General features: G+C 42.1%; 1 protein-coding gene across 9 annotated transcripts in view; it reads left to right on the top strand.

The window, feature by feature from the left end:
• ubr4 (ubiquitin protein ligase E3 component n-recognin 4) overlaps positions 1–16,469 on the top strand; it is a 51,790-nt gene extending 35,321 nt beyond the window's left edge. For 5 of the 9 annotated variants that reach the window (XM_070544712.1, XM_070544714.1, XM_070544717.1 and 2 more), the window contains 48 exons: positions 351–465; positions 771–908; positions 1,168–1,336; positions 1,479–1,683; positions 1,755–1,865; positions 2,097–2,306; positions 2,402–2,551; positions 2,629–2,856; positions 2,943–3,021; positions 3,101–3,337; positions 3,416–3,584; positions 3,658–3,802; positions 3,914–3,999; positions 4,104–4,191; positions 4,369–4,562; positions 4,666–4,905; positions 4,994–5,132; positions 5,258–5,383; positions 6,140–6,268; positions 6,353–6,702; positions 6,827–6,917; positions 7,032–7,116; positions 7,302–7,429; positions 7,502–7,631; positions 7,730–7,890; positions 7,966–8,075; positions 8,184–8,325; positions 8,526–8,607; positions 10,207–10,380; positions 10,544–10,665; positions 10,876–11,073; positions 11,146–11,226; positions 11,333–11,420; positions 11,551–11,678; positions 12,856–12,963; positions 13,060–13,176; positions 13,261–13,451; positions 13,576–13,749; positions 13,826–13,925; positions 14,031–14,249; positions 14,347–14,460; positions 14,739–14,881; positions 14,980–15,105; positions 15,184–15,378; positions 15,467–15,691; positions 15,785–15,875; positions 15,996–16,158; positions 16,318–16,469. In XM_070544712.1, coding sequence (XP_070400813.1) covers positions 351–465; positions 771–908; positions 1,168–1,336; positions 1,479–1,683; positions 1,755–1,865; positions 2,097–2,306; positions 2,402–2,551; positions 2,629–2,856; positions 2,943–3,021; positions 3,101–3,337; positions 3,416–3,584; positions 3,658–3,802; positions 3,914–3,999; positions 4,104–4,191; positions 4,369–4,562; positions 4,666–4,905; positions 4,994–5,132; positions 5,258–5,383; positions 6,140–6,268; positions 6,353–6,702; positions 6,827–6,917; positions 7,032–7,116; positions 7,302–7,429; positions 7,502–7,631; positions 7,730–7,890; positions 7,966–8,075; positions 8,184–8,325; positions 8,526–8,607; positions 10,207–10,380; positions 10,544–10,665; positions 10,876–11,073; positions 11,146–11,226; positions 11,333–11,420; positions 11,551–11,678; positions 12,856–12,963; positions 13,060–13,176; positions 13,261–13,451; positions 13,576–13,749; positions 13,826–13,925; positions 14,031–14,249; positions 14,347–14,460; positions 14,739–14,881; positions 14,980–15,105; positions 15,184–15,378; positions 15,467–15,691; positions 15,785–15,875; positions 15,996–16,158; positions 16,318–16,382 — 7,059 coding nt within the window. In that variant the 3' untranslated portion in view covers positions 16,383–16,469. The remainder of the gene's footprint in view (positions 1–350; positions 466–770; positions 909–1,167; positions 1,337–1,478; positions 1,684–1,754; positions 1,866–2,096; positions 2,307–2,401; positions 2,552–2,628; positions 2,857–2,942; positions 3,022–3,100; positions 3,338–3,415; positions 3,585–3,657; positions 3,803–3,913; positions 4,000–4,103; positions 4,192–4,368; positions 4,563–4,665; positions 4,906–4,993; positions 5,133–5,257; positions 5,384–6,139; positions 6,269–6,352; positions 6,703–6,826; positions 6,918–7,031; positions 7,117–7,301; positions 7,430–7,501; positions 7,632–7,729; positions 7,891–7,965; positions 8,076–8,183; positions 8,326–8,525; positions 8,608–10,206; positions 10,381–10,543; positions 10,666–10,875; positions 11,074–11,145; positions 11,227–11,332; positions 11,421–11,550; positions 11,679–12,855; positions 12,964–13,059; positions 13,177–13,260; positions 13,452–13,575; positions 13,750–13,825; positions 13,926–14,030; positions 14,250–14,346; positions 14,461–14,738; positions 14,882–14,979; positions 15,106–15,183; positions 15,379–15,466; positions 15,692–15,784; positions 15,876–15,995; positions 16,159–16,317) is intronic. The other 4 variants (XM_070544713.1, XM_070544715.1, XM_070544719.1 and 1 more) reach the window with 1 other exon arrangement.
• Positions 16,470–20,456: the final 3,987 nt, after the last annotated feature.

Here is a 20,456-nt window from a genome sequence, read left to right on the forward strand (position 1 = left end):
TATTGCTCTACACATAAACAGAATGCGTGGGAAGTGAAAACTAACCCAGGAACGAGCACGTATGACGACGGCCTTGCGTGGAAGCTTCACCAGAATGATTCACAGTTATGCAGACCAAAGGTTCAGATGATCCACCTGGAAGCAAAAGATCTTCTGTTATACCTTTAAAATGAATAAAATGTCTGTTTTTAGCCTTATTTTGTTTCTGCTTGACCCGTGAAAAAAGTTACTTTCAACTAACAATTCTTCACAGTATGCCACACATCTATTTCACAGTTGCTTATGTGTTGTTTAATGTGTTAAACAGAAGTATAAAATCAGTAATCTCAACAAAATAAATTCACTTTTTGGGCCTTTTAGGCAGCAACAGCAGTGCGCTTGGCCTTCAGAGCCTTGGCCTGTCAGGCCAGGCTCCAAGCTCCTCATCCCTCGATGCTGGCACCCTTTCAGACACAACTGCATCAGGTGAGACCTTTCCCGTGGTGGTATGTGATGAGCAGGAAGCTTTTATTATTATGGTTAATCCTGCAAAATTATATTTTAAACCATTTGCATCTGAACTGAATCAGAAGTATAGATTATGGTTTTACATACAATTTTTCATTTTACATCAAACTAGATTAAAAACATGCCGTAGTAGCGTGTTAAAAGTATTTTGTCTGTACTAGATGCCATTTTTACTTGTTGGAGAACAAGTATAAACTACAGTCTTGTATCCTGGCCAGGTGACCGTGGTGTATTTACTGTTACAGCTATTGCTATGATTTCAGCCCCGGCATCAGATGACGAGGGCAGCACAGCTGCTACTGATGGCTCCACGCTGCGGACTTCCCCTGCAGAGCACGGCGGCAGTGTGGGCTCAGAGAGTGGGGGTTCTGCTATCGACTCAGTAGCAGGGGAGCACAGTGGTGGGTTGTTTAAATAAACCAGGCCAGTTTAATTCTGAAAACACAAAAATTAAAATGCGTGCCTAAAAGTTGTACATCACCCTCAAAAATGGATGCACCCAAGCATGGTTAGTGGGTATTAGAGCTACTAGATTGCTAATTTCTAGCCTCATTTAAATGATCTAAGTTTTAGGCAAAAGAAAAAAAAATGGCATTCTGTACGAACGTGCATCACTACTTAAGATTGCACTAAAGCCCCTTTATTGCTGCTTGTGTTCAGTGTCTGGACGCAGCAGTGCTTATGGAGACACAGCAGTGGAGGGCCACCCCGCTGGTCCAGGCAGCGTGAGCTCCAGTACCGGAGCCATCAGTACCACAACAGCACAGCAGGAAGGCGAAGGCTCAGAAGGAGAAGGAGAAACGGAGGGTGACATCCACACAAGCAACAGGTCAGACTCTCAATGTGGGGAAAACGTTTAGAAGAACACTTTCTTTTTTTTTAATGCTTGTTTTGCAACATTGTGTAGAATCAGGCTGCATAATCTGGGTCATTGCAACATTTATTCTATAATATTTCACCTTTGTCATTAGGTTGCACATGGTTCGCCTTATGTTGCTGGAGCGCTTGTTACAGCACCTTTCTCAGCTCCACAATGTAGGTGGAGTTCAAGCCATCCCATACATGCAAGTAATCCTCATGTTGACGTCTGACCTTGACGGGGAGGATGAGAAGGACAAGGGAGCTTTGGACGAACTCCTTGCTCAGCTAATTGCCGAACTTGGCATGTACAAGAAGGTAACTACTGTCTTTTTATATGCTGATGGAAAAAGGTCATCGTTGACTAAATCCACCTCGTTGCTCTGCAGGATGTGTCTAAGAAGAACGAGCGAAGCTCCATCAATGAAGTTCACCTGGTCATCATGAGGCTGCTCAGTGTTTTTATGTCCCGTACAAAGTCTGGCTCCAAGTCTTCTGAGGTAAACTGAATTTGTTAGATTATTCTTCAGGACTTTCCTGATCGAGCAGATGTGTTGATGCCACCGTTTTAACCCATAATAATCTAGCCAAACAGAGATTTTAGATGAAAGAAAAGCGTTGTACTTGAGTTTTGTGTGTTTTATTAGAGCAGCAGCACAAACAAATGTTGTGGAAGTAAATGGTCTGTTTTATGTTAATCATATCGGCCTCTACCTGTTCTACTCTCCTAGTCATCCTCCTTGATCTCCAACGCCACAGCGACGGCCTTGCTCGGCCTTGGCGCCGTCGACTACTGTCTCCATGTGCTCAAGTCGCTCCTGGAGTTCTGGAAGAGCCAGCAGGGGGAAGAGGAGCCTGTGACCACGAGTCAGCTCCTCCGCCCTCACACAGCCTCCTCACCCCCTGACATGAGCCCCTTTTTCCTTCGTCAATATGTCAAGGTATGACAGAAACATATCTTTTTAATGTTTATTTTTGTTGTTGTTGTTGTTGTGCAGCTTTTTAATAGAAACTCAAAATATCTTTTTGTGATCAGGGACATGCTGCAGATGTGTTTGAAGCCTACTCCCAGCTTTTGACTGAAATGGTGCTCCGGCTGCCGTATCAAATAAAGAAGATCGCTGATGCAAACCCGCGGATTCCACCTCCTGTATTCGACCACTCGTGGTTCTACTTTCTCTCTGAAGTAAGTCTTTGGTTTATTTGTGGTATTTTTTTTATCTGGTTTATTACTCGTACAACATTTCTTTCTTATTTTCTCAGTATTTGATGATCCAGCAGACGCCATTTGTCAGAAGACAAGTCAGAAAGCTGTTGCTGTTTATCTGCGGCTCTAAAGAAAAGTATCGTCAGCTGCGAGATTTGCACACTCTCGACTCGCACGTCCGCAGCATCAAGAAGCTTCTGGAAGAGCAGGGCATTTTCTTACGCGCTGGCGTGGTCACAGCAACATCTGGCTCCGCGTTACAGTACGACACCCTCATCAGTCTGGTACGCGCCCCTAGAACAGAAACACTCTCTTTGAGCATTTTTAGATTTTCGATGGTGTTGATGTGAAATCTCTTTTCTGGTTGCAGATGGAACACCTGAAAGCTTGTGCTGAGATTGCCACTCAGAGAACAGTCAACTGGCAGAAATTCTGCATGAAAGATGACTGTAAGTAACATCAAAACACTTTAAACACTTTAACCAAAAAAATTATTTAAATTAATTATTTTTGCTTTTTTTTTTTCAGCCGTCTTGTACTTCCTGCTCCAGGTCAGCTTCCTGGTGGATGAGGGTGTTTCTCCAGTTTTGCTTCAGCTCCTTTCTTGTGCGCTGTGTGGCAGTAAGGTGATGGCCAGCTCCGCTTCTTCATCCGTCTCCGGGGGAGGGTCTGGCGGCGCTGGACAAACGGGAGCTTCTCAGTCCTCACAGAGCAAATCGTCCAGTAAAAAAAGCAAAAAGGAAGACAAAGAAAAAGACAAAGAGGGTAAGGATAATGAAGGCTTGTGCTTCATCAGCTTGTTGATAAAATTTTGTTTAATGTTTCCTCACTGCTGTATCACAGGTGATGGAGTCAGCAGCCAGGAAGATCAGCTGTGTATGGCTCTGGTCAGTCAGCTGAACAAGTTTGCTGACAAAGAAACTCTGATCCAGTTCCTGCGCTGTTTTCTGCTGGAGTCCAACTCATCAGCTGTGCGCTGGCAAGCCCATTGCCTGGCGCTACACATCTACAGGTACTGTGTAAAACCAAGATAAATGGATAAAATGGTGAAAGTTGTTGGCTGATGTGAATCTTTTTCTTCACAGGAACTCCAACAAATCTCAGCAGGAGCTGCTGCTTGAGCTGACTTGGGCCATCTGGCCAGAGCTTCCTGCATACGGTCGTAAAGCTGCCCAGTTTGTTGACCTACTTGGATACTTCTCACTCAAAACTCCTCAAACAGAGAAAAAGGTTTGGATCTGTTACCGCTGAAGGGTTTTAACCAGATTTTTTTGTATTTTTAATAGAAAGTAGTCCTCACTGTGATGAAGGTGTTTCCAGATTGTTTTTTGTTTGATCCAGTTGAAAGAGTATTCCCAGAAAGCCGTGGAAATCCTGAGGACACAAAACCACATTCTGACAAATCACCCTAACTCCAACATTTACAAGTATGTTTAACAAAAACCAGGCTAACCAGCTATTAACCAGGCTATTATGATAAAGAAAGTGTTTCAACATCTTCTACATTGAATCTCCTGCTTTTGTACTCCAGCACACTCTCTGGTTTGGTTGAGTTTGATGGTTTTTACCTGGAGAGTGACCCCTGCTTGGTCTGCAACAACCCAGAGGTTCCCTTCTCAGTAAGTAACACAACCTTAAAGAGACTTTTTCAACAAATAAAAAATAATTTTTTATTTTCGTTTTAATGGTTGTATGAACAAACATCCATTATATTTTATTTACATGTGTTGTTTTAATACTAGTCAACATAAAAACATTGGAATTTAAAGCTTTTGTTTCTTCTTTTTGTCTTCCAGAATATCAAACTGTCATCGATCAAAGTGGACACTCGTTACACCACCACGCAGCAGGTTGTCAAGCTGATTGGCAGCCACACCATCAGCAAAGTCACAGTGAAGATCGGTGACCTAAAACGCACCAAAATGGTCCGCACCATCAATCTGTATTACAACAATAGGACTGTACAGGCTATCGTGGAGCTAAAGAACAAGTATGTTATAGCAAAGCGCTTCTGATCTATGTTTATATTCAGTTTTACTCTCATTCACTTACTAATTTAAAGACAAAACCTTTAACTTGGCGTTCCTGTTTAGGCCTGCTCGTTGGCACAAAGCCAAAAAGATTCAGCTCACCCCGGGTCAGACGGAGGTGAAGATTGACCTTCCCTTACCTATTGTTGCATCAAACCTGATGATTGAGTTTTCTGATTTTTATGAGAACTACCAAGCCTCCACCGAGACGCTGCAGTGTCCACGCTGCAGCGCTTCTGTCCCCGCCAACCCTGGAGTCTGTGGCAACTGTGGTGAGAATGTGTATCAGTGCCACAAGTGCAGGTATGCTGTAGTTTTTCTGACAGAAAAGATGGTTTTAGATATAAAGAATTATTTATTTTACAAGACGGGTCTATCAATCTATTTTCAGGTCTATCAACTACGATGAAAAAGACCCTTTTCTCTGCAATGCCTGCGGTTTCTGCAAGTATGCCAGATTTGATTTCATGCTATACGCGAAGCCATGCTGTGCAGTGGACCCTATTGAGAATGAGGAAGACAGAAAAAAAGTATGAATCTGGCAAATGTGCTGCAAAGTTAACCTGAAATTTTTATTTTGTTCTTGTTGTGTGTCTCACTTGAATTTTGTGTTTCTGTGCTTTATTTAAAATCTTGACTGTTTTTGTTCTTTCAGGCTGTGACGAACATCAACACCCTGCTGGACAAAGCTGATCGGGTTTACCACCAGCTGATGGGCCACAGGCCCCAGTTAGAGAGCCTCCTGTCTAAAGTTAATGAGGCAGCACCAGAGAAACCCCAGGTCAGTCAAACTAAAGGCATTTTAAAGCCTAATTGTCAAATAGGGCAAAAAGTTTTATTAAAAAAAAAACTAATTGTAATTTTTTTTACCGAATTTTTATTTGATGCACGGTTTTCTTCAAATCAAGCTTCAGCACAATATTCACAATGTGCAGTAACATTTACAACCATGGCAGAAAATGACCTGATAGGATGCTCATGCAAGGATGTAAACTAAAGGTAAAAATTGAAACGTCCATGCAGAATTTTCCCCAGCATTGTTTTACCAAGGTGGTCCACCTGGATGATTTTTCTCAGATAAACTCTGACAGCTGACACATTTTATATGCTTAGTTAGATTTACCGTAAGTTTGCAACAATGTGTGCCATCAGAAAAGAGAAGTTCAAATAAACTTTGTGGTAATTGTTGGAGGAAGTTGGCAAAATCACCCTCTTTGTCCCTCCCTTTCACACACAAAAGGTTCTGAGTGAGCGACAAGAGTTAGGCAATGATTTTCAAAAATAATATTGGCCTTAGCAACGCTATGAAAAGAAAAGAAAATAGGAAAATGCTCCAATTTGGCAGGTCCTTACAGATTTTTGGTCGATGCGTTTCATCTTAAACTTCGTGCTCCTGCAGCCCAGAACCCTTTGGTGATCACATGATGAAATCACAACTGTGATCAGAGATCAATGGCTCGTTCCCCCCGGTTTTAAGTATCCATTTCTGTCTCATCTCTTCAGTTTTGTGTCATATTGTCTAATGTGTTGCTCCTAGGATGACACCGGAGCCGGCGCAGGCCTCGGGACGTCTACGGCTAACGTAAACCGTTACATTCAGCAGCTGGCCCAAGAGTACAGTGGAGACTGCAAGACATCATTTGATGAGCTGTCCAAGATAATACAGGTCGGAGAGAAAAACAGTTCCTTTTAACAAAACAGCAATAATATTCCGCATCATACTGTATGGTATCTCTGACTTTGTTTGCAGAGAGTGCTCGCGTCTCGTAAGGAGCTTTTGGAGTATGATCTGCAGCAGAGAGAGGCAGCAACAAAGTCGTCCCGGAGCAGCAGCAGCCACCAGCCCACATTCACCGCCAGTCAGTACCGCGCCCTGTCTGTACTTGGCTGTGGGCACACCTCCTCCACCAAGTGTTACGGGTGTGCTTCAGCGGTCACGGGTCACTGTATTACACTGCTGCGTGCGCTGGCCACCAACCCAGCGCTCCGACAGATCCTCGTCCTCCAGGGTCTCATCCGTGAGCTGTTTGAGTATAACTTAAGGCGAGGAACAGCAGCCATGAGGGAGGAAGTGAGACAGCTCATCTGTCTCCTCACCAGGTTTGTTCCACGTGTTCTCTGGATTAGAAATGATTTTAAATAGTTAAAAATTTTTGCCACTTTTAAGTAATATGCAAGCTTTTAGAGATCCTGGGTGAACTGTTTGCTTGTGTTGCTGCTTCAGGGATCACCCAGAAGCCACTCAGCAGATGAACGACCTCATCATCGCCAAGGTGTCTGCTGCCCTCAAAGGTCACTGGGCCAATCCTGATCTGGTATGTTATCGTACAGACCATGAGCTTGGCTTAAAAAAAATATTTCTGTATTTTTTACTTTTTACATTTGCATTAGAATATTCAGTTTTTCACCCTTCATATTTGGTTTAACAGGTTAGTAATTTGCAGTATGAGATGCTGCTGCTGACTGACTCCATTTCCAAAGAGGGAGGATGCTGGGAGTTACGTCTGCGTTGTGGTGAGCTTACAAAACTCTTTCTATTGCTGCATAGTTTTGTCTACACAGAGGGATTAACTTTTCACAAAGATCCTTTGCAGTTTATTCATTAATAGTCAGGGATAAAAACGATGTTGGTTCTCTTTGTGTTTGCTTAGTTAGTGTCATCCTCCTTTAAAAAGCCTCATCTGTTTGGTGTGTTTTAGCTCTGAGTCTGTTCCTCATGTCGGTGAATATTAAGACACCTGTTGTTGTGGAGAACATCACTCTCATGTGTCTGAGAATCCTGCAAAAGCTGATCAAGCCGCCTGCGCCAACCAGCAAGAAAAACAAGGTGAGCGTCTTAGAAAAACAGTTTCATTGCTGCTTTATTTCTTCTTATCTTGCTGTTTGCTTCTGTTTGAAGGATGCTGCAGTTGAGTCTCTAACCACAGTCAGACCCTACAGTAATGAAATTCATGCCCAGGCCCAACTTTGGCTAAAGAAGGATCCCAAAGCATCTTACGATGCCTGGAAAAAGTGCCTCCCAGCAAGATGTAAGTGTTTTATCTGAGTGCTTAAATCAGTAAATAATAACAGGATTATTCTTCAGCTTGTCTTTTTAATTCTGTTTGCTTTTCTCAAACCACCACAGCCCAGGAAGCTGTGTCGAAACCTCAGGGGAAGGCCGAGTTACGGAAGCAGTATCTGCTGGAAAAGTATGTGTGGAAGTGGAAGCAGTTCATGAGATCCAGGAAAGGTGAAGGCCTTTTCCCTCGCCTCCTCAAACTGAGCCACAATAACTGGCTGCGTCAGGTAAAGAAACACCTGCTCCGCCATGTTTTCTGCTGAAATGCACAACAGTGAGTTACTGATTTACTTTTTGTGCAGGTTTTGTTCACGCCCGCCACCCAGGCTGCAAGACAGGCAGCTTGCACCATTGTGGAGGCTCTTACCACAATCCCGAGCCGCAAGCAACAGGTCCTGGACCTGCTTACCAGGTACCAAATAAATCACCCATTTAGCCTGTTAGCTTGTTAGCCTGTGTCTGAAGGCTTTGTAAATATCCTAAACAAAGGAGGGGGTGTGTGTGTGTGCGTGTGTCTCAGTTACCTGGATGAGCTGAGCGTGGCTGGAGAGTGTGCAGTGGAATATCTGAGCCTATACCAGAAGCTCATCAAGCCAACACACTGGAAGGTTTATCTGGCTGCCCGTGGAGTTCTGCCTTACATCGGTAGCCTGATCACCAAGGTAACGCCCAGGGAAGGAAGCAGAGACATTCCTAATGAAGTTATTTAGAGGTGTTTTTCGTTATGTTGATTGTTCTTGTAAAAGGAGGATGAACTCAAAAGGCTATGCTATAGAGATTAATTCTGTATTACGTTTTTAAGGCGTGCTCGTTTATTGTAAACATGATTTTATTTTGCTTTTATTCTTTTTTTTATTATCAGGAAATAGCCAATCTGCTGACACTAGAGGAGGCTACGCTGAGCACAGACTTACAGCAAGGCTATGCCCTCAAGAGCTTGACTGGTATGTTAGCTTCATTCTTCTTTATTTAATCGGTCTTTGTCAGGCATGTGGCCTGCCTGTCAACCACACACCCGTAGCGTCATTTTAGGTGTATGACTCGTGTTGCTAGTGGGAGCCGCAGCTGGAGTTGAAGCAGCACACCCGTCAAAAGGATGGATAAAAAAGAACAACGAGCACATCCCTTACAGGGGTAAACTTGGGAAGGAGGCTAGGGATCGGTATTTTCAGAAGTTGTCTACGATCAACAACGTAGGTCTCCACGACCTCAAAGAAAACAAATAGAGCTCAGATGTTTCATTACTGCCAAAAATATATCACTCGAGTAAGCGTAGCACTGCTTCAACAAATTCATAATCAAGTAAAAAAAAAAGTAGCCGTCCAGAAACGTTACTCCACCAACATGGGCTCTGTGCCAGGTTTTAATTTTTGGATGGGCCTTAATTAACCGTTATTATCATAAGTTACAAGCAGGTACAGAAACAATACCTACTTTCAGAGGTCGTGCCAGACATTTTTTTCATTTTGACCGAAAGTTTTAAAAAAAGAGTCATAATCGTTTCCTCCCATCATTTTCATTTGTCAAATAATAATAAAACATAAATTTACAATTAATGTTTCATTTAAGTTAGATTATGGAACATTTTAATAAAAGCTATGTTTTAAATAAATCATGCCTCCACATGGTGTTTAGAGGTGTGCAGAATGAATATAAAGTTTCTCATTTAAAAACAAATAAAAAAAAAATCAAACATTTATTTTGCTGGGTTGACACTGGGTTTATGTTTACATCAACCAGTCACTAGAGGGCACTGTTACACTAAAAAATGTTCTGCGCTGATCATCTGAGATTGTGATCAGATGTTCTGATTGGAATCTTTGCTTGACTGATTTGTTACCTCTGCCATGTTCTATGTGCGTAACATTTAAAATGTCTGCTCACCTGTATGCATTTGGGTAATTCCAGTCAGTCAGAATGACCAGCAGCCTTGAGCGATCCCTGCCTGCATTTAACTTTTTTGCCTTCTTGTGAAGATGGTTGCTAAGCTACAGAGAAACTGACTTGATTAACATCAGAGCAGAGGCGCATAATAAACGAGGAAAAATAAAAAAAATCAGATCCTTACCTTTTCAACATGATTTATCGTAACGTTTATTTCGTGTTGTTCAGTAAAAAGTTTAATGAACCGTTTAAACGTGTTCCAAACGGAGAACGTATCTGCTCAACTATGATGAAATAAAACCACTGAATAACATTCTTTTAGGTGCAGATGCTGTATCTTTTGTCATTATCAAGATTTTGCTTCTCATAATTTTGTGACCTGTCATGGCAGCCCTTCACACAACACAAGTGTACCATTTTCTGCATGTTTACAGGCTCACAACACAAAGTGACCGGTGCTTCCTATCATGTAATGCGCTACAGCCGCCAATACGTCGTTTGACCAAAGCCAATAGAAAAACACAACACAAAAAAAAAATTTTGTTAAAATTGATGCCTTTGCCTCTGACCGATTTATTCGACAATAAAGTTGATAAGATAAGTTATCCACTGTGTGGATGAGATAAGTTACTTGACTTGTGTGTTTGGTGGCGTTGTAGGATTGCTGTCATCTTTTGTGGAGGTGGAGTCCATTAAACGTCATTTTAAGAGTCGGCTGGTTGGCACCGTGCTCAATGGATACTTGTGTCTGAGGAAGCTGGTGGTGCAGCGCACCAAGCTGATCGACGAAACCCAGGACATGCTTTTGGAGATGCTGGAGGACATGACGACAGGTTTGCACCGACCCGCTGACATTAGCTGCTGTTTTTGCAGCACAGATTATGTCAATTATTAAATAAAATGGTTAAAGTTAAATATACACACGAGGATCTGGTTCAGAAACGAGCTCAACATTTCCTCAGGTGCTGAAAATGACAACTCTTGTTTTGGTTGCAGGAACAGAGTCTGAAACCAAAGCCTTCATGGCTGTTTGCATAGAAACTACAAAACGATACAACCTGGATGATTACCGGACTCCTGTGTTCATTTTTGAGAGGCTGTGCAGCATCATCTACCCTGTAAGTTGTCATTGCCGTTTGTACAGTTGCAGCAAATAGTTAACTTGTAAAAATACCTGAAAAACAAACCACAGAAAAAGATTGCCTGCCGTAAGGCTTTGACATGTGGTTGTTTTGTAATTGTTTACAACCTCATGTGACAAAGTTCTCTAAAATTCACTGCAGCAAAGATTAGTTCTCCATTTGAATTGCTTATTTGGTTCTGGGCAGGAGGAGAATGAGGTGACAGAGTTCTTTGTGACCCTGGAAAAAGATCCTCAGCAGGAGGACTTCCTGCAGGGCCGAATGCCGGGAAACCCCTACAGCAGCAACGAACCGGGAACCGGACCTTTAATGAGGGACATCAAGAACAAGATCTGTCAAGACTGTGACCTGGTGGCTCTTCTTGAAGATGACAGCGGCATGGAGGTAAAATTTCTTCTCATTAAGAACCTCTGATGTATATTAAGAAATTTATCTGGCATCCTTGTGCCTCTTTAGCTTCTGGTAAACAACAAAATCATCAGCTTGGAGCTGTCGGTGGCAGAGGTCTACAAGAAGGTGTGGTGCCCTACGAATGAGGTGAGAGTCCCATTCAGGGTTAATTTTAGTGAATTACGTACAGCGTTTAAGTCTTGTAATTTAGGTATTGTTAGTGACTGAATCTGATGATGTACTCCTCTCAAAGGGTGAGCCAATGAGAATCATTTATCGAATGAGAGGGTTACTCGGAGACGCCACTGAGGAGTTCATAGAGTCACTCGACTCCACCACAGGTTAGAGTTTGTTGTTCATTTGTTGTCAGTCCATACGTGTGGTGCATGGTGTAACATTTGTTCTCAACTTTAAATGTATAAAAAAGATGCAAGTGCATGATGGAAGAAAATGTACCTCACCTGATTACAGATGAAGAAGAAGATGATGAAGAAGTGTACAAAATGGCAGGAGTCATGGCACAGTGCGGAGGACTGGAGTGTATGCTCAACCGTCTCTCTGGAATCAAAGATTTCAAACAAGGACGACATCTGCTCACGGTAAGCCAAATCTGTTTTACCGAATAGTCCTGAAATGAGTTCAGACTGATTCTGTTTATCCAGATGAAGTCAAATTAAAGCAGCGCTCAACAAGTGTTCTGCCTTTCCCTCCTACTGGTTGAAAGCTGACTTACAACCGTCGTAAACAACGAGCTAACGCAAACACATGCTAACTGATACTAAAATAAGCCACAAAGTAGAAAGATCAACACAGTTGGACTAAAAATTTTACCAACAAGTCCAGTAGCAACAAAGCCAGGTCACCATCAGTCCGTGATTTCATAACCTCTTAACTCCCATAAATGAGAGTAGCCCACGCCGATGTTCATTCTGGTTTTAACTGTTTGCTGCACCTCCAAAGGCTCTCTTACCTTTACTTCGAGGCTCTGCCATGATGCCAACAACAAAAAAAACAATAATTTTTCTTCTTCTTGTTGTGCTTCATTTATTGACAGTTGGCAAACTGAATAAGCTTACTGCTAGCCTTTATATTACCTACCATCACAGAAAATGGCTAACAGCTGTAAAGCAGTTAGAGACCTCCCACTAGTGTTTCTATCCAAACCACAAAACTGCTGAGTGTGGCTTCTGGTCAGCAGAGGGCTACAGAGGGCTGTTCACTGTGAAGTTAGTAACGTTTCAACCTCAAGAACCAGTTAGAAAGCAATATCTTAAAATGTTAAAAACATTTAAAGAGCATGTCACTCCAAATCAACATTGTTTTTGCTGATAAACTATATAAATGAGTGTCTGATCGTGCTGTAGACAAATGTAGTCAATAATTCGGCACTTTAGTGCATCTTAGTTAAAATTTAAATATTCTGCCTAAAACTGTCAGTGTTGCACCGTCGTCAGGCAAAAACTCAGCACTGCATTTGAATTTAAATCTGCCGTCGCTATTGGCTAAGAGGTACACTATGATGTTAGATGGTACATTATGATGTCACACTGTCGTGAGTGTGTGAATTTGTTAGTGGCTCCACCCTCTCGGTCTGCTAGGCATCAGCATTTGTTGCATTTTTCTAACAGGAAGTGGGAGTTGAGTAAGAATCTGTTAGGGGGTGACTTGCTCTTTAAGTGTTGCTTTAAGTTATCCAACAACAACAACAACATAACAACCTGCGTTGTTGTCAGCAAAGGTGACTATAGTGTTTCTGGTTCTGGTCTCTGGTTTCAGGTTCTGCTGAAGTTGTTTAGTTTCTGTGTGAAGGTCAAGATCAACAGGCAGCAATTAGTCAGACCGGAGATGAACACGCTCAACGTCATGCTGGGAACTCTAAACCTGGTTGGTGTTTCAGTAAAAACATTACTGTCATAAAAAAGTCACTTTTGGTCTTCTTGGAGTTTGACAGGAATTTTAGTAACTAATGTCCTTTTCTAGGCTTTAGTAGCAGAACAGGAGAGTAAGGACAGCGGTGGAGCTTCTATAGCAGAACAGGTTCTCAGCATCATGGAGATCATTCTGGATGAAGCTAATGCTGAGATCTCAGAGGACAAGGTCAGGTCATGAAATAAAATTTATATCGGTTGATTTACACTTTGGACAACATGATTTCTAAATGAGGTTTGTGTGTGTTTGCAGGGGAACCTCCTGCTCACAGGAGACAAAGACCAGTTGGTGATGCTGTTGGACCAGATCAACACGCCTTTTGTTCGCTCAAACCCCAGCGTGCTCCAAGGCCTGCTGCGCATCGTTCCTTACCTGTCCTTCGGTGAACTGGAGAAGATGAAGATCTTGGTGGAACGTTTCAAACCATGCTGCAACTTTGACAAGTAAACGTCATCTCTGCTTAGAAAGTTTTTTAACTGGGTTTTAATGAAAACTGGTCCCTAAATTTAAATGATCACCATTCTTTGGCTCTTGCTTTGAAGTGACCTTGTTTTATTCTGGTCCAAGGTATGACGAGGAGCATAGTGCAGATGACAAAGTGTTTCTGGATTGCTTCTGCAAGATCGCAGCTGGAATCAAAAACAATAGCAACGGCCATCAGCTGAAAGATCTTATTCTCCAGAAAGGAATCACACAGAGTGCCCTGGATTACATGAAGAAACATATCCCAAATGCAAAAAAGTAGGTCACCCTCAGCTTTGGATTTCTGAAGGACATGTGCTCTGATGCTCTTAATTATGGCCTTTTCATTTTTCAGTCTGGATGCAGATATCTGGAAGAAGTTCCTCGCTAGACCGGCACTACCCTATATTCTTAGGCTGCTACGTGGCTTGGCTACTCAGCATCCACCGACACAGGTACAACATATCTCCGTCCTTAAATGCGGCCTGAAGCTTAACGTTTATATCCTAATAATTCTTTAGCAAGGAAATCAACTTACTGGATGTCTTTGTTCTCTCTAGATGCTCATTGGCACAGATTCGATCACAAACTTGCACAAGCTGGAGCAGGTATCCAGTGACGAAGGCATCGGAACGCTGGCAGAGAACCTTCTGGAGGCGCTAAGGGAGCACCGCGACGTCAACTTGAAGATTGATGCTGCTCGCAGGGAAACTAGAGTGGAGAAGAAGCGGATGGCCATGGCCATGAGACAGAAGGCCCTGGGAACTCTGGGCATGACGGTAGACTTTCATTTATTAACTTAAAAAAATAATTTCTGTTTCGTTTTTGACACAAGCTTGTGTTTGGAGTGTTTTATTATTCATGTTTGTCTTTTAGACCAACGAGAAAGGTCAAGTAGTCACAAAGACTTCCCTGTTGAAGCAAATGGAGGAGTTGATAGAAGAGCCAGGGCTGACCTGCTGTATCTGCAGAGAGGGTTACAAGTTCCAGGTAGGACACCACCTTCAGCTGTTCTAAACACCGGTTATATCTGGGATTCTGCTGTGTGAGGAGTGGTGGTGTCGTCGGTGCAGGTAGGGTGGAGGCTTCCATGAAGATACGGGGGACTTTGCATTGAGCTCCGATCACTTTGCTTTTATAATAAATTAGTCTTTAGGATGATTTTAGAAGCTAATTTTGTCATCTTTTATAAACAGTAACTGCAACTCTCAAAGACAAATATACTCGTTTCCCCTCCTGATGAGGCTATCATTTGTCTTTTCTACCAGCCAACCAAAGTCTTGGGTATTTACACTTTCACTAAGCGTGTGGACTTGGAGGAATTTGAAAACAAACCACGCAAGCAGAAAGGCTACAGCACTGTGTCACATTTCAACATCGTCCACTATGACTGCCATCTGGCAGCAGTCAGGTAACTTCTGACGCTCACGCTAATGTTTACATGCTGCTTTCTGCTGCATCGTTTGATTCATTTAAAGTTGTTGTTTTTTTTTTTTTTTTTTGCGTCAGGCTGGCTCGTGGGAGAGAGGAGTGGGATAGCGCTGCCCTTCAGAACGCCAACACCAAATGCAACGGACTGCTTCCTGTGTGGGGGCCACATGTACCAGAATCTGCTTTTGCTACATGTTTAGCAAGGTGGCGGGTGTTTTTTTATCACACACAAAAGTTGTTCCCGTCTGAGGTGGGAGGTTAATTCTTTCCTGTGTCACACAGGCACAACACATATCTGCAGGAGTGCACAGGCCAGCGGGAGCCCACATACCAACTCAACATCCACGACACCAAGCTGCTGTTTCTCCGCTTTGCTACTGAACAGTCGTTCAGCGTCGACTCAGGAGGCGGAGGCCGCGAGAGCAACATCCACCTGATTCCCTACATCATCCACACTGTGCTCTACGTCCTCAACACGTACGTGGCTTTGAGCTTTTGTGATTTATTCAACATGAATTATAACACATGAAGTAGTTATTTTTGACCCTGATTGTTGTTTCTGTAGGACAAGAGCGACATCCCGAGAGGAGAAGAACCTGCAGAGTTTCCAGGAGCAGCCGTGTGACAAATGGGTGGAGAGCTCATACGAGGTTGAAGGACCGCATTACTTCACCGTCTTGGCCATGCACATCATGCCACCAGAAAAGTGGAGGAGTTCACGTTTATACTTCCTACGAAGACTTCTGGTCACCGCACATGCTCGCAAGGTTTCTGCTGCCTCCGCAAACAAGTGAGAGACATCCTGGTTTTGTTGTACAGCCAGTCTGATCTTTGTCGTTGTGTTAAATGCAAGAGGTGAATTCCCTTTTTGCTTCATTTTCAGAGTCACAGATAAAACGCCAAAGGAATATGCAGTTTATCGCTCTCCTCTTCTCTTCTGGGGCCTGGTGGATCTGGTCTATGACATGTTCAGAGTAAATATCCTGCACTCTAATAAACCAACCCCACAGCTGATCAGAATGTTTATCCGAATCAGAGAATCCGCGTAGATGGCCTGAGTATGACTGATGTGTTTTGTTCCATTGTGCTTACAGAAGGTGCCCACCAGCAACACAGAGGGGGGGTGGTCCTTCTCACTGGCGGAGTATGTTCGTCACAACGACATGCCCATCTACGAGGCCTCAGAGCGCATACTCAGGACTTTCCAGGATGAACTCATGCCTGCAGAGTCCATTTCAGAGTTCTTTGATGTTGTAGGTCAGTACACACACACACGAGCACACACACACACACACACACACACACACACACGAGCACACACACACACACACACACACACACACTGAGTTCAGCTGAGACTTGATCTTACAGTCAGAACTGATTTTTTTGTGCTACTTTTTTATTTCTTATCTTCAGGTCTCCTTTCTGAGATTCCAGACCCGGACCTCTTCCTGCAGGATTTGTTGAACTCTTTGCCCTGATCCATCATCAGATCACCCCCTCCCCACACTGACAAACACCAACTTAAAAAGAAAAGAAGGAAAACATAAAGACGTGTTCACACTGACTATCAGACACAATGCTTCCTATTCGGCCACCACCCCATATGGCATCTCAAAACTTACTCTTAACCCTCCCACAGTCCTAATGTGTGACCCCGCGAGGAAAGTTGACCATTGAGCAGGGTTGATGGTTTATCCCGTGGGTCCACGTGGCAGAGGTGAGGTGATGCTCACTCCTGCCACGTGGACCCAAGCGATAAACCATCAACCCTGCTCAATGGTCAACTTTCCTCATGGGGTCACACATTAGGACTGTGGGAGGGTTAAACAAAACTATTTGTAGTTTATTGAAAACAACTTTTATTAGCAGCATTCTGTAACGCCATGACGAAAGTTGTTTAAGGATTGGGAGGTCACATTAAAGCAGCTTCAGTCTAGAGCTGAAGAAACAAAGCAGTTTATTCTAATACATTTGAGGTTCAGACTTAATAATTTTATTTTTATTTAGTTCTTTTGACAGGCGAACAGAATTAACGTATCTTTGGTTGATTGGAAGAATGTGCAAATTCTGTTTTAGGGTTATTATTTTTTTTCCCACAACATAAAGGTGCAATTTCACAGTAATTAACACGTTTTTGGATCTGACCCTCCATTTGGCTTTGTTTTTGTTTTTTTGTTTGCTTTTTGTTTGTTTTTGGGTTATGTTTGGTTTAGCTTTTTTTTTTTTTTTTTTTTGAAAAAGCAGAAGTTTTCACTGTCACTTGGTTTCTGTTCATTTTCTTCTGGGTTGTTGCTGTTGGGTATAAATGTTGGTTCTAACTGGAATTTGAGCGACAGACGGACAAAAAAAACGTGTTTTTGTTTTATCAGCTTCAGAAGTGAAACAGGATTCAAGAATAAGTGTTGCTTTATTTGATTCTATAAAGCTCCCTTTGAAGTAATTCATGAAAGACTCCATCTGTTGCAGTGAAACATCAGAATAAATTAATAAAATAAACTTGCATTATATCCTCAAACCATTTCCTCTCTGACTTATTTTATTATTCAGCTTATTTTTGCACTTTATACACTTGATTTTTCCAGATCTCTCGATAAAACACTCAAGTCCTTCCAGAAAGTTTCACCAACAATAACATCAATTTCCTTTTTATTTTGCATCATAGTTTAAAAACGTCCCCAGTTTATCTGCTGCTAGCATCTAACAATTCTTTATATGATTATAAAGCTGCTATATTATTAGTCTGGCTGAGGGTAACTGCATGTTTTGACTTTTGTCTGCACACATTATACAATTTTATAAACAGTTTTTGAAATATTACATTTTGTTTAAAGTGCCTTTCAAGAAATTCAAGGTCACTACAACAAAAATAAACGAAATCAACATAGAACAGCAAAACAGAACTAACTCAAACGGTATGAAATTTTAAATTGTGGATTCTAAATTTACACAGCAGCAAAAACTGAAATGACTAATAATGTTGATTTATTCTTATTCTGAGTAAAAGAACAAACTGATGCATTTAGAACATTCTCAAAGCTTTGAACTGCCACTAGAGGGCGATAGAAATCAGGATTTGTTCATTTTAAAATAAAAACGGTTCATTTAAAGTTGCACATGAAAGCTCATATTGCACTTTTTTGTTTTTCAGTCCAATATTTCACCGTCAATCACAGCAGCTAAAAACACTCCCTTCATGTATGCATAAGCATAAACATTAACCTTCCACACAAAGGAATACGGCTTTCAAAACTTCATGAACTTTGATCAAGAAAGTTTAAGAAGTAAAATGTACACATTTCATGTGTACAGGAGTCTAGTTCACTCTTACTGACATGAATCCACTAACATTTAACTTAAAAACAACTTGAGGAATCAAAAATCTTCAAATTGAAGCATCACTTCTGAACGTTCCCACATGTGTTCCCACATATTTCATCTGAGTTTTAGTTTCTCCAGGTGTGACTGGCAGCACAGTGGCTCCACGTCGTCCTCAGGACAGCGCAGCAGTCTCATGGCGTCTCTGGAGGATCTGGTGTAGCCATTGTGGAAAATGAAGGCTTTCTTCACCGTGAAGAAGGACAACGTCTTGTCCCACATATCCAGGCTGGTCATCCCAGTGCTGAGCTGGCTTTCTATCATGGAGCGAAGTCTCACTGCTTTGTTGGTGCACTTCCTTTCCAAAATGCTCATATTACACATGCTGAGAAGACGACAAAATCTTAACTGAGCTCCCACATCCTAACTTACTCAAAACATTCATGACACCACACTAAAAGAGCCAAATCCTGGAAATAAAATCTGCCAGTTGATGTTTAAACTTACGCTGAGCGCCGATTCCTCATGATGAAGACCTAATCAGGCCTGTGTGGCGTTCAGGGGTTCTGGGTTCACACAGGAGAATGTCCTTCGTTTAAATACTAATCCCAACTTTCACACTGACTTGATGATCTGCTGGTTCTCACAGTTTGTGGCCAATCACAAAGCAGTGTTGTGACAATAGAACATGAATGCATTAGTTGAGGTGATGGGGAACAAACAGGTGGGAGGGGTTCTCCAAACACTTGTTGCTCAGATGATTTAGGATTAGTGGTGTGTGGTGGGAACATGGAGGAGAAACATCTGCCTCATGAACATCTTACAAATGTCTCTCATCAAAACAAGGCCTCTGGACTCCAATATTTTATCTGAATGTTGTAGAAGTGAGTAAAAGGGCCACTAAAGTTAAAACTCATCAAATAATAGTTTTAAAACTTTTTGCTTTTAGAACTTTTGTTATATCTTTTCTCTGAGACGGCATTCCCTGAAGCTCACCATTCATTCATTCTAGTGTCTCAAAACCAGCCTCACCAAATCAACTCAGAAGTTTCCCACCCTTCACACACAAACACACACATTTCTCTCTATTCTCTTCATTTAACTTTCTGTCTCTATTTCAGCCTCTCCAGTTCTCACGGTGAGCGTCTCCCATGCTCGATTAGCTGACAAAAGCGTCCAATCCATCCAGATGGTGTGCCTGGAAGCTCTGTTGACAACCCGACCTTCCTGGGAGTGTGTGTGCGTGTGTTTAGGAGGAGGGGTGGTCAACTTGGTCTTTGTTCAGTGGGGCACACTTCCTTTGTGCAGCCTGCATTAGAGTCATTAACACTGAAGTGTGGGAAGCCTGGGACCGCAGCAGCTCCCACGTTCCACACAGGCAGGAAGGGAGCGTGTGACTGAGACGTGGCCGCCAGCGGCAGGCAGCTCGGCCAGCAGTGTGTGTGTGTGTGTGTGTGTGTGTGTGAGAGAGAGAGAGAGGATCAGTGTCTGCATGATTAGAGTTTATCTGATGTGTCAACATGTGCTGTGAGAGTGAAAACTAAGACGAGAGGCAAACTTCTAGCAAGCTCATCATCAAACTCAATGATTAAAGAGCAAAATATTAAAGATTACTGTTCTAGCTGGCAACCAAAAGTCAAAACCTAAGGAGAAAGTAAAAAACAGCAAATAAACAATATTTATGCCAGATAAAACTTATTGTTCATTTTTGGTTACATATTTATTTTACAGGAGAGTGATGAATAAAACAAATCATACTCTTACTTCTGCTGAAGATGGTGAACATAAGGAGTTCCGAAACCAGCTAGATTTAACACTCATTTATTGTGCACCACTTTACTTTTGCTTTAGAAAAATCGAGGTGAAAACAGAAAAAGGTTTTCAAGACAGTGCAATCCAGAGAGATGGACGCCTATTCCCACCACTCTGATAAAACATCTTGTGTCTTAAAATCACGGCTATCTCATAATAATGTGATAGTATGTCATTGTTACGAGATCGCTTAGTCATGTTGAGATAGCATCTCGTAACAAAATAAGTCACAATAATATTTCACAATTAGCTATCTCATAAAATAGCGGTTCTTTTACCAAATGACCAAGTCACAATAATGAGAAAACGCATAATTATGAGGTAGCTAAATTACGATTATGAGATATTATTTCATCACTGTCATAATAATAGGATTGTGTCTCAGTATTAGGGGATAGCTAGAGTAAGTTATGATAATGAGATAC

Source organism: Nothobranchius furzeri, chromosome 15, assembly GCF_043380555.1.
Source record: "Nothobranchius furzeri strain GRZ-AD chromosome 15, NfurGRZ-RIMD1, whole genome shotgun sequence".
In the NCBI taxonomy this organism is placed as follows: Eukaryota; Metazoa; Chordata; class Actinopteri; order Cyprinodontiformes; family Nothobranchiidae; genus Nothobranchius; species Nothobranchius furzeri.